This window comes from Trichomycterus rosablanca, chromosome 7, assembly GCF_030014385.1.
Source record: "Trichomycterus rosablanca isolate fTriRos1 chromosome 7, fTriRos1.hap1, whole genome shotgun sequence".
Classification (NCBI taxonomy): domain Eukaryota; kingdom Metazoa; phylum Chordata; class Actinopteri; order Siluriformes; family Trichomycteridae; genus Trichomycterus; species Trichomycterus rosablanca.
The window spans coordinates 36,805,223-36,816,540 of record NC_085994.1 but is presented as its reverse complement, the minus strand read 5'-3'; the positions used below and the strand labels follow the sequence as shown (position 1 = coordinate 36,816,540).

The 11,318-nt window shown below is 39.5% G+C and overlaps 1 protein-coding gene across 1 annotated transcript; it reads right to left on the bottom strand.

Annotated features, from left to right (window-relative positions):
- Positions 1-852: 852 nt before the first annotated feature.
- Positions 853-9,159, bottom strand: stambpb (STAM binding protein b). The gene is made up of 10 exons (XM_062998668.1): positions 9,017-9,159; positions 6,213-6,454; positions 5,473-5,548; positions 5,271-5,366; positions 4,227-4,614; positions 3,341-3,465; positions 2,829-2,966; positions 2,501-2,613; positions 1,411-1,510; positions 853-1,325 (listed from the first exon to the last, which is right to left on the bottom strand). The coding sequence occupies exons 2-10, from the start codon at positions 6,428-6,430 to the stop codon at positions 1,269-1,271; spliced, it is 1,311 nt and encodes a 436-aa protein (XP_062854738.1). The 5' UTR covers positions 6,431-6,454; positions 9,017-9,159; the 3' UTR covers positions 853-1,268.
- Positions 9,160-11,318: the final 2,159 nt, after the last annotated feature.

Sequence of the window (11,318 nt, the reverse complement as noted above, 5' to 3'; positions counted from 1 at the left end):
CAGCCAGGCACCCCAGCATTAGGCTATATTATTTTTAATAAATGTGCTTAGTTGTACTACGGTTTATGGCCATTTTTGGATCAAATCATGTGAGCAGATAAACGTGTGTATTAACCAATGACCTCTGTTGCAAATCTTATGTAACTTACCAAACTAAAACAGTGGAAAAAGTTGTTAGCAATACGTAACTGATACTTGAAGAGGCATGGAAAAAATTCATAATTAAAAAATAACCAAAATGTCTCGTCAGAAAATGGTGCTGAATCTAAGTGTAAGGTTTTTGCACCCAGGATGAATTTTGGGCTAAATTGTTTTGGTCGGGGTTGAAGTATCTCTGAATCAGAAAGGGGTGCTCACAGGTAGCCGTGATGACAGCAGCCCATGGAGACAGCAGCCCCCTCCCACTGATTGGGCAGCCAAAAGACTGATTGATGCCAGGGGGCATAAAGGCTATGTCATGAAGTTTGGGGTGGATATTAACATTCAGCTTACTGAGGATCTACCCAGGATAAAGTGAATTAATTAACAAATGATTCCTTTCTGCTGCTCCTGTTAGGGGTCATCACATCAAATCATTTAAATGCATATTTGTTTTGGCATGGTTTTTACACCAGATGCCCTTCCTAGCACAAACCTACTATTTATCCGGGCTTGGGACCATCACTTAGGGTGCACTGATGTGTGTTCACCAATGGCTAGGTTCTACCCAGGATAAAGTGAATAAGTACATTTAACATCTAACATTTAAGGACTTTGTGTAAAGTCTGCTTAGTGTAGGGTAACAACATTTTGACTTGGATTTAGGGGTAAAAAAAAAATATAAAGAAGGAAAGAAACCTGTGGGCTTAAAAATCAGTTTTAAAACAATTATTTTGCTTTAATTATTTACAGATGAGCTGCGTTAGTGTGAACGATCTCCATTTTCAGTCTTAGCAACAATGAACAATAACAAAAAAAACCAACACAGAATTAAAACACTTAGCAGTCAGTTTTTAAATAGCTGTGTGTTTGTGTGTTAATGTTACAGCCGTACAGATACAAGTACGTCCCTGAACTCCCAGCTGAATGCTGTACAGGCTTCTTTCTCTGTTGAGTTTTTGCGTAATCGAAAGCACAGACACCATCTCTGCACCATCTCTTCAAATCCCACCACCTGTAATATTGATCATCCTCTCACTTATGCCCTCCATGTAGCAGGTTAAGGGTAATAGAACTGTTGCTCAGGTATGAAGCGCTTCATTTGTACCAAGTTGTGGTGTTGGTGCAGATCAGCGCAGGTCCAGCATGGAGACGGTGCCTTCTGTGATTATGACGTGGCTGCCATTCTGGTGAACATAATTATTCAGAATTAGAAAGTGGGATTGTTTATTTCACAAATAATAAATAGGTGCAAATATAAAATGTGCTTACAACGAAGAGAGGAGGTTCTTTAGGGTGAGGATGAAAACCTTTCTGTGTGCAGGTAGAAATCTCTTCCATACCGTAGTCCGTCAGCCTGAAGTAGCCAGTCCTGGAAATAAACCAATCACAGCTCAGTGTTTTTAGGATTTTGTTGTCATGTTTTTATACACTTTGGTTACATTCATGACAGGACATTAATGTCAAACACAGTCATGGACAATTTTGGACTGTCCGTCTTTGGACTGTGGGAGGAAACCGGAGCTCCTGGAGGAAACCCACGCAGACAACGGGAGAACATGCGAACTCCCTATAGAAAGGTCCCGGACCGCTCCACCTGGAAATCGAACCTGGAATCGACAGTGCTACGCACCGAGCCACCATGCCATCCAAATAATAACTTAAATCAGTGGTCATTTACAATATAGTAAGTTCCTTAAAACTTTTTTTTTTATTTTTACCATGACCTAGGCAACACGAATAACAAAACAAAATTAAATATGCTTAATTAATGAAAATGGTGGCAATCTGGTCCCACTGTGGTTTACAAGATGTAACACAAAGCCTCCACAAGAGGGCGTTTGTGTGCAAGTTTCGTTCATGTTTGTGCCTGTTAAAATTTGTTGATTTAATTTTATTTTTTTTCTGCAACCCATTTTTTGGCTCTTGGGTGGGTCACAACCCTGGGTTTGAAAAACTGCAATATAGTGACGGAAGCAGTTGCCCTTTTTATCAAAAAAAAAAAAATTAGGAAAGGAATATGGATTTACCCACTAATGTACGAATAACACTTTAAGACTATATTAAATGGGGTCCTTTCTGTATGGAGTTTGCATGTTCTCCCCATGTCTGTGTGGGTTTCCTCCGGGAGCTCCGGTTTCCTCCCACAGTCCAAAGACGTGCAACGAGGTGAATTGGAGATACAAAATTATCCATGACTGTGTTTGACATTAAACTTGAACTGATGAATAAAACATGACGTTAAAATCCTAATAAATAAATTGTTTGCCTGCAACTACACTCCAAATGATTGATCATTTTATGAATAACTGTGTGTGTTGAGGAAAACTGTTAGCATGGTCTGTTTCAGAGTTGCACTGACTCGTTAAATTTGGGCGAGCAGACAATGGCGATGGCTTCAGGCAGCATCAGCTGGTAGGAGCAGTGAGTGTGCAGATCAACACTGGAGAGAAAAGCTGTCTGAGTCGGGTGAGTCTGAACAAACACAACAACAAAAACAAGCTTTAAAAACAGATTCAAAACTGACTAGACATTAACTTAAGGTCCACTGCATGCCAGCGGAGTATCTAGTGTATTTAATCTTCTGTTTCATGTCATGGAAGGCCAATAAATAATGCCTAGTCCAAACATCCATCCTGAAATCAACACTAGATCAGAGCTTGGTGTTTTGGGTTTATCCAGAAACTTACGTGTATCCAGCCGAGCGTGATGAGGTTGTGCTGGTCCTGCACTAGAAACAGCTCTTCCTCATTCACAGTGTCGCAGTAATCAGGGCCGCCACACTGCTTAGGCACAATTACATGTGTAATAGTAAATGCGTTCCTGTTCTGGAGAAGAGAAACACACCACAGTCAATGATGATACACTACACACCACCTTTACACTTTACATGCATCAACTAGAGGAGCACCATTAAAAAATGTTTATTTTACTGATATATTTACAACCAAACTGGCAATTTTTGAAGGGCTTAACATACACTAATGTGCCAAAACATGTACAGTGCAAGTCAATAATATATTAATGTTGGGCTGATGATAGTTGCTCGTAGTTCACGCGTTGAATGCAGCCAATATAAAGGCATAAAGACCTAGTCACTGATCTACTGCAATGACTTGAATCATATAAAAAAATCCCACATCATAAAATATAGAATATAGCTATACACTACAGAGTTTAAAGGTGGATAAATGTGTAGTACCAGACGACCACAGAGGATCCCACACGTCTCCACGGCTCTCATGGTGTTGCTGTTTGCCAAGTTCAAGAACTTATTGCAGAGCTCAGCGGGAACGGAAACCTGTCTCAATTTATCCACCGATGTGCCTGCAAGAGACAAAAGAATCTAACCAGCCACCAAAGGCAATTCACTACCTTTCTTTCCAGCTGCTATACACTGCATTGATGAGCAATGAGAGAAAATCGAAAAAAAAAATTTTACATTTATGAATTTGGTGAATCAAACTCCACCTGAAAACTGGGTTGGGAAACTAGTCCATGGCAGGGCAATACACACTTATTCATTAACTTTCTACCTGCTTTTTTTGGGAAGTGGAAGAAAACCTGTGTACCTCTCCAGCGACCAGGTTGTGAGATGTTATAAACCAAAAATGATACCAATTCACTGCAAAACAGCTACTCATTTAAGAATTTTCCCCCCTCTATCTACTAATCAAGAAATTTCTGATTCATAATTCTGAATCTGCTGCCGCCTGCACAAGCCCCAGACTGATCAAGGGGAGCTGCCGTTGTTGGGTTTTCATGCAGAGCTGTACTGCAAATAAAGAGCCACGCTAAGCTCCATGTTACACAAAACTTGCACAGGTGCCTGAACCAGTTCCTGAGATTGCGATTCCGGGATGGTGGGGGTGGGGGGCACCCATCGGGTGCCCAGGACCCATCGCAACCCTGACTAGGACAAAGTGGTTCATGATAATAAAATAAAATAAAAGAAGTGGATGGGAACCCTATGCTTATTACAAGTCAGCTCTAACTCAAATTCTGTAAAAAGGTAATATTTATAAGTAAATGATTATGTATATTTAATTACATATAAAATAAAAGGTATTGTAAGACGAGTGACTCACTGTTGACTGGCCTGTTGAGAGAACTCGGTTTAAGTGAACGATCAAAGGTCGGGGTAGGAGTGGGTGTGGCTGGCCCTGATGACGCACTGTGATTGTTGGAAGGGTATGACGGGCTCTGAGGTGGTGTGGGAGACGCGGTGTAAGGCGGAGGTGGGCCCTGGATGCCAGGTATGAGGGGGGCATTCTGGGGAGGGGATACAGGTGTGTTGAAATCCTGCAGGATGCGCTGGCGCTCACGCTCCAGCTCCTGACGCCGGATCATCTCCTCGAACACGGTGAACTGCTGCTGCTCCTCGTGCCTCCTCTGCAGCTCGGCCACACGCTTCTTCTCTGCCTCCAGTTCCCTCTGCCGTGAATGCTCGCGCTCCATCACTGCCTCTTCCTCACGCTTACACACAAAAATGCACACCAAGGGTTGTAAAGCAAGCAACACAGTAATGAAAAATCTTGCAAGCAGTTTAATTGCTTTAAGTTTCAGTAATATGTGCAGCGTTTGGATTTCACTTTGTTATAAGAAATGATTAAATGACTGGTTGGTTAAAAATGGCAATTACTCAATAAAAGATCAAATCCACAACACAGTCAAGTGGTCTGAATACTTTCTGTATGTATAAATGGCATGTTTGTATCCATGTGTTTACATTTTACATGTACAGACATTTATATGTAACGTCCACTCTAACCTGCAGATATTTTTTATTAATTATTTTAAGTGTGATTTTTAATACAAAACATTGTAGCTGATATGTGTAAACATTACAGATTTAAAGCTTTAAAAATTTGCTCCAGGTGTTGCTGTGATTTATAACTCTCTAGACAAGCTGTTAGATAAAAATATTACTTATTTAGTACCAGCCGTCTCTGGAGTTTAAAAGCACTTATTAAAGCAATCAAATGTTAGCTGTTGTAGTCCAATAAACGTTTATCTACTGTTTGTTTTATAAGCCTGTCCGATCTTCAGCCGTTATCTGATCCCACATTATTCCCAAGCTTCCACAGGGTGGACTTGAAACCTGACTGGAAAGCATTAGGGGTGTGACTCACCTTTTTGGCGAGATACTCAGCGTACTCTTTCTCAAACCTCTTGAGAAGGCATTTTTTTAGCTCCTCGGCCTGAGGGAATGCCACCTCCTTCAGTTTCTGCAGTGGTAAAAACAAAACAAAACAAATCTGAGCATCTGAGCAAGCATTTGTGGGACAGAAACAGCTTATAAACGTTATTGACCAGTAAAATTAGCCTCAATACCTTAAGAGTGTCCTTCTTCTCAGGAATGTTGGATAATTTATATTCGGGATGTTTGGGGAGCTTCTCGATGAAAAGCCTGTCAGGATAAAAAATTTGCCATAGCAGATCAAGAGATTAAGTTACAATCAATCAATACATAAAATAAATAAAATGCTATGCATGCTGATCCATTATGGATGACTAATATACACTACATGACCAAAAGTATTTAGACATCTGACCATGTGGTTGTTTGACATGGAAAAAGAAATGGTATTCAAATAGAGTGACCTTTAAGTGATCGTTTAAGTTACAAGTGGCCACTCATCTGAAAAGTGTTCTCACAAGACGTTGAAGTATTTCTGTGGGAATTAGTGCCCATTCAGTATAAAAAAAACATCTGTTTGGCTGGGCACTGATGTTGGCCAAAAAGCCTCAATTGATGTTCCAGTTCATTCCAAAGTTGTTCAGTGGAGCTGAGGTCAGGGCTCTGTGCTCTAAACCAAGTTGTTTTCTTCATGCCTTTATAGACCTTGTTTTGTGCACATGGGCACAGTCATGCTGGAACAGAAAATGGCCTTCCCTAAACTGTTTCATATATATAACTGATATATTACACATGTTAGCAAATGTTATCTGAAAAACAGGAATTCAAAAATTAAAATCCCTTGAGGTTTTCTAACCTGAACAATATTATCGGACCTGCCATATTCTTCCCCCCACACAATAACACACATTCAGACACCCCAGAGTTTTCTTACGTGATGTATTTGTTGTAGAGAACAAATGCGTGCTCTTGGTTGCCCTCCTCAGCGTAGACATGTGCCATGCGTATTATTTCCATGCCCGAGCGAAAGTAGCGACGAGCTGGCACGGCCATGTTCACGTCTACGGTGCTGCCCTTCTTGGTCAGAGCACGCACCCGCTCCTCCGGGCTCAAACTCACGTCAGCGTAGTCCAACATGGTCAGTAGTGACATCCACACTTAATATGTCAACTCCAGCTGCAAGAATAATGTACAATTATGATACAAGAACAACGCACAACATTTAAGAGTTTTCAAAGCTTTAACGGTACCTGACTGCCACTACAAAGACCCCTTGCTTTTTTCTATTTATGGTTTTTTTCCCTTTTTCTCCCAATTCAGTCAGATCCAATTGTCCAATTGTATCTCCTCTACTGCTGCAGGCCTCTACTCTGACTATAAACAGCTGTACCTAACACACCCCCCCGCAGACATGTGTAGTAGCCAACTGCTCTTCTTCACCTGCATGAGGTGGGTTCACACAGCAATCAGTATCGCGTACAGCGACTCACACATTGCTCCCCATTATTCTCTGCGCAGATGTCTTCGACCAGCCAGCAGAGACCACAACTGCACCAGCGATGAGGAATCCTTTCAGCCCGTCCACCCTCAGAAAAAGCAAATCATGTCTGTGTAGATGACCCGCCGGCCAATAGCAGAGGTAAGTTTTGAACTGGAGAGCTGCGCCATTAAGTCCCTATGACTTAAATGCTATTCCTGTTTGTCTAACCAGCAAATCTGGCATAACAGACACTATTGTCAGCTGACAAGGAAAGCTTTATATAGTGTAGGGCTGCTATTTAGTCATTTAGTCAGTGCTTAGGAAAAAACACATTCTGGTAAAAGTGACAAAGTAAAGAAAACAACAAACTTTAAAAGATTACCAATAAATTCCCTTTGTATGTAGTTTTCTACAATAGATTAAACAAGAATAGCAGGGTCTGAATAGACACAGCTATAACATAACTGTAACATAACAGAAAGTTTGCATATGCAAAGGTAAAGCACTACACTAATTTCCATTAAAGAAACAAATATTGACCTCATAAAAAGAGTTCCCTTCAAAAGCTTACAAACTCAAAGTCATAGAGACTGAAACAAACACACTCACATTTTCTATTTCCATTTTGTCGGACCACATCTTCCTATTATATGGTAAATTCCACCCCAGCCATGAGATACTTAGTCATTTTTATTTCCCTAATTTAGTCAGGTTAACTTTACACAAATGTAAAGAGGAGGTGAATCTCAGTACTGCTGACATAGATTTCAGTCACAGTTATTCAAGTTTGTTATTTGAATTGTAAAGAGCTGTAAAGTTTAAAAAGTTTGGCTCACTAGAACCAGGTAGGCTCACTAGAATGCCACTTGGGTCACAGCAAAAGTATCTGAACATAATAAGGTTGTAGTTAATTAATGCTCACCAAAAGAAAAGAAAAAAAAAACTATCACTACACTTGAGCACCAGTGTGTACTATATACTGTATACAGTGTGTACTAAATGTATACTAACAATTTGGGGTCAGTAGGAGGACCCATTCAGTAAGTAACTGTATACCACAGTTAATACAACAATCAATAAATGTACGTACCATACAGGTGTACCTAATGAAGTGCTTAGAGAGTGTGTGTACCAGCTACTTTAATGAGAACACCTATACACCTTCTAATTTATGTAATGTTCCTAGGAACACACAAGGATCAAAAGGTCATCTTGAATAGCAGGTGGCACGGTGGCTTAGTGGGTAGCACTGTCGCCTCACAGCAAGAAGGTCCTGGGTTCGATCCCCGGGTGGGGTGGTCCGGGTCCTTTCTTTGCGGAGTTTGCATGTTCTCCCCGTGTCAGCGTGGGTTTCCTCCGGGTGCTCCGGTTTCCTCCCACAGTCCAAAAACATGCCACCAGGCTAATTGGAAACACTGAATTGTCCTATAGAGACCTAGCCGCTAGATGCACAAACCAGTGCATTGTAGTGCACTGGATGGAATAGGGAGGGTTGTGTCAGGAAGGGCATCCGGCGTAAAAATTGTGCCAAATCAATGCGGATCATGATCCGCCGAGAGCCGACCCCGCAACCGAACGGGACAAAGGCTGAGGAAAAAGAAGAAGAAGAAGAGGTCATCTTCAATAGCCTCCCAAGTCATTAGATCTGAATCCGATTCTGAACTTCTGGGGTGTGGTGGATGGAACAGGAGATTCACAGCATCAAAGTACATCTAAAATGTCAAAATAATACTTCAAACACCTTGTGGAATCGATGTCACAAAGAACTGAAGCTGTGCTGAGGACAAACTGGGTCTTGATCGGTATAAGTAGGGTGTTCCAAATGAAGTAACCGGTAAGTACGTATGCAAACCTGTCTACTTAGTGTTCCTAGCACCTGAACTTTGACAATGTCACATGCTGAATCCCAAACCTTATACTACAGTAATGAAGTGGCTTGTTTACTTTCACTACAACCATCTGTGTTACTGCTGTACTCACCAGTCAGTTCTGGAGTATCTGGTTTAGAACGCAATTGTATGATCTAAATACAGCTAGCAGAACTAACTCAGTTAATATAAGGAATATTACGAAGCGAGAAGCTCCATTTATTGTGTAATTTACCTTAAAATAATCAAGTACTACACAATAAAGTCAGTAAAGCGAATTAAATCAAACTAAACATTGTGACAGTTGAAAAGCGAGCAAGCAGTGAGCTAGCATTATCATGGCTACTGTTTAAAGCTAAGCTAAAAAGCGTTGTATATGAAATGTCTTACCTTATAATTGTAATACGTGTATTTTAGTTTGTGTATATATTTTAGAAAAGCTCGATTAAATTCCCCATAGTAATACGATACAGTAATACACAAACTCGATATTTTATTCCTCTAGTAAACATTATCGCTTCCCTTTTCTTCACTACGTCAGACGCACAGTGATGGGCTGTATTCCAAATTACTTAATTTCAGAGCTGGAGTGCACTACATAGGGTAAACGAGGCGTCATTTGTTTACAATATAGTGTACATGTATCGGGGCATTTGAGATACAGCCCCAGAGATACAGTTAAGGCATAAATTAAAGCAAGCTCAGATGTAGTGCATTATGTCGCCCTCTATAGCATCAGCGCTCACGGTTATTTCAATATTATTTTAAAGAAACGGTTTGCAGTGTTTACAACCTAAATTTAGCCTTAACATTTTGTGACATTTGCTATTGTTTTATACAACCTTTAAACTGTAACAAAACACATACAGATTTAAACACAGTGAGGCTACAGTGCAAACAGCATTTGATACTAAGACACGAAGACTGAATCTTTGTGTACAGTAATTATGTAATTGTTTATGTAAATAGTGTATACTATAAAAAAAAACATACAATAACCAAATCCATTAGGGATGCTCCACAGAGAATGTGTTGTTTTTACAGTAAAAGTAGCAGCAAAGACTCCTGCATTACTTATTTTTTCTTTCGAAGCAGTGAAAGCTGGACAATCAGAAGCGAAATAAGAAGAAACCAAACCGAGACAAACTCAGAAAGGATGCCAGGGAGCGTTATTTGGATAAATGATCATCTGTTAACAGCATTGAGAAGCTAAGTTGGTTGCGCTTGTAGAGGTAAATGTTTGTATAGTTCATGCTGCTTATTTTGCACAAAGAGTGTTTAGTCTTTTTGTCTGTGTTTACTTACAAGTACATATATTGAAATTTTACAGAACTGTTCTTGATTATTGTCCTGATTTGCACACACTTATAAACAAGGGTTCTGTAGTCGAGATGATGGTTCATTTGCATGCTTGAAGGCTTCTGTGCATTATGAAATGTATTTCTTATTATGGTCTGAAAAAAAAATAATGCAAACCACATTTAATGTTAGTCCATGGTCAGTGTTGGGGGTAACTCGGTACAAAGTAACTATGGAATAAAAAAAGGGTCATAAAGATTTTGAGTTTGTAAAACAAAAGTCACAAATGTACTGAAACTTGTAAATGCATTTAAACAACTACATGCACGAAAAATCCTAATCCACAAATGAACTGGAATGTGCAAACATGAAACAGAAATTAATATTAATAATAATTCAAATGTACAAATGTGAAAAAAATATTTTAAATATATATAAATATATATTTTTTAATTTGTAAAAAATATTAGCATTTGTAAATCCGATCTTGTGAATGTGTGGAGTTAAAATCCTCTCATTCACCTTCTCTGCTGCAGTTGCGAAACTCTTGCTGCAGTTGCGAATTTTGACCCTGTTTTGACGCCTAATTGATGGACCAATAGGAAAGCTTTAAGCTGGACCAATCAGATTGCGAGGTTTGTTTAACTAATCAGAACACTGATTTGTTGCTGTCACTCAATTTCGGCACGCTGTTGGAACACGCCTCCCAATCTCAGTCATGGAGCTTCCAACCAGAGGTACAATGGAGAGTCAGGTAAGGAACAATGCTAGCTCATGTTTCTTTTGCAGAAAGTTCGTTTTAAAAATATAACAGGCAGGCTCTGTGTAGTGCTTTTATTTATATTGTCAGTTTGACTCCTGTGGAGGCGTGTTCCAACAGCGTGCCGAAATTGAGTGACAGCAACAAATCAGTGTTCTGATTAGTTAAACAAACCTCGCAATCTGATTGGTCCAGCTTAAAGCTTTCCTATTGGTCCATCAATTAGGCGTCAAAACAGGGTCAAAATTCGCAACTGCAGCAAGAGTTTCGCAACTGCAGCAGAGAAGGTGAATGAGAGGATTTTAACTCCACACATTCACAAGATCGGATTTACAAATGCTAATATTTTTTACAAATTAAAAAATATATATTTATATATATTTAAAATATTTTTTTCACATTTGTACATTTGAATTATTATTAATATTAATTTTTGTTTCATGTTTGCACATTCCAGTTCATTTGTGGATTAGGATTTTTCGTGCATGTAGTTGTTTAAATGCATTTACAAGTTTCAGTACATTTGTGACTTTTGTTTTACAAACTCAAAATCTTTATGACCCTTTTTTGATTCCATAAGTAACGCGTTACACTTATGTGATTACTTTTTTCTGTAACGAAGTAATGTAACGC

Bases quoted from the DNA above. Each gene is read 5' to 3' on its own strand.
- stambpb (XM_062998668.1), bottom strand. From the start codon at position 6,430: ATGTCACTACTGACCATGTTGGACTACGCTGACGTGAGTTTGAGCCCG. The intron at 5,549-6,212 runs GTAAGAAAACTC...TTATCCTGACAG, and splicing joins CTCTACAACAAATACATCAC to GCTTTTCATCGAGAAGCTCC. The intron at 1,326-1,410 runs GTAAGCACATTT...TATGTTCACCAG, and splicing joins AAGAACCTCCTCTCTTCGTT to AATGGCAGCCACGTCATAAT.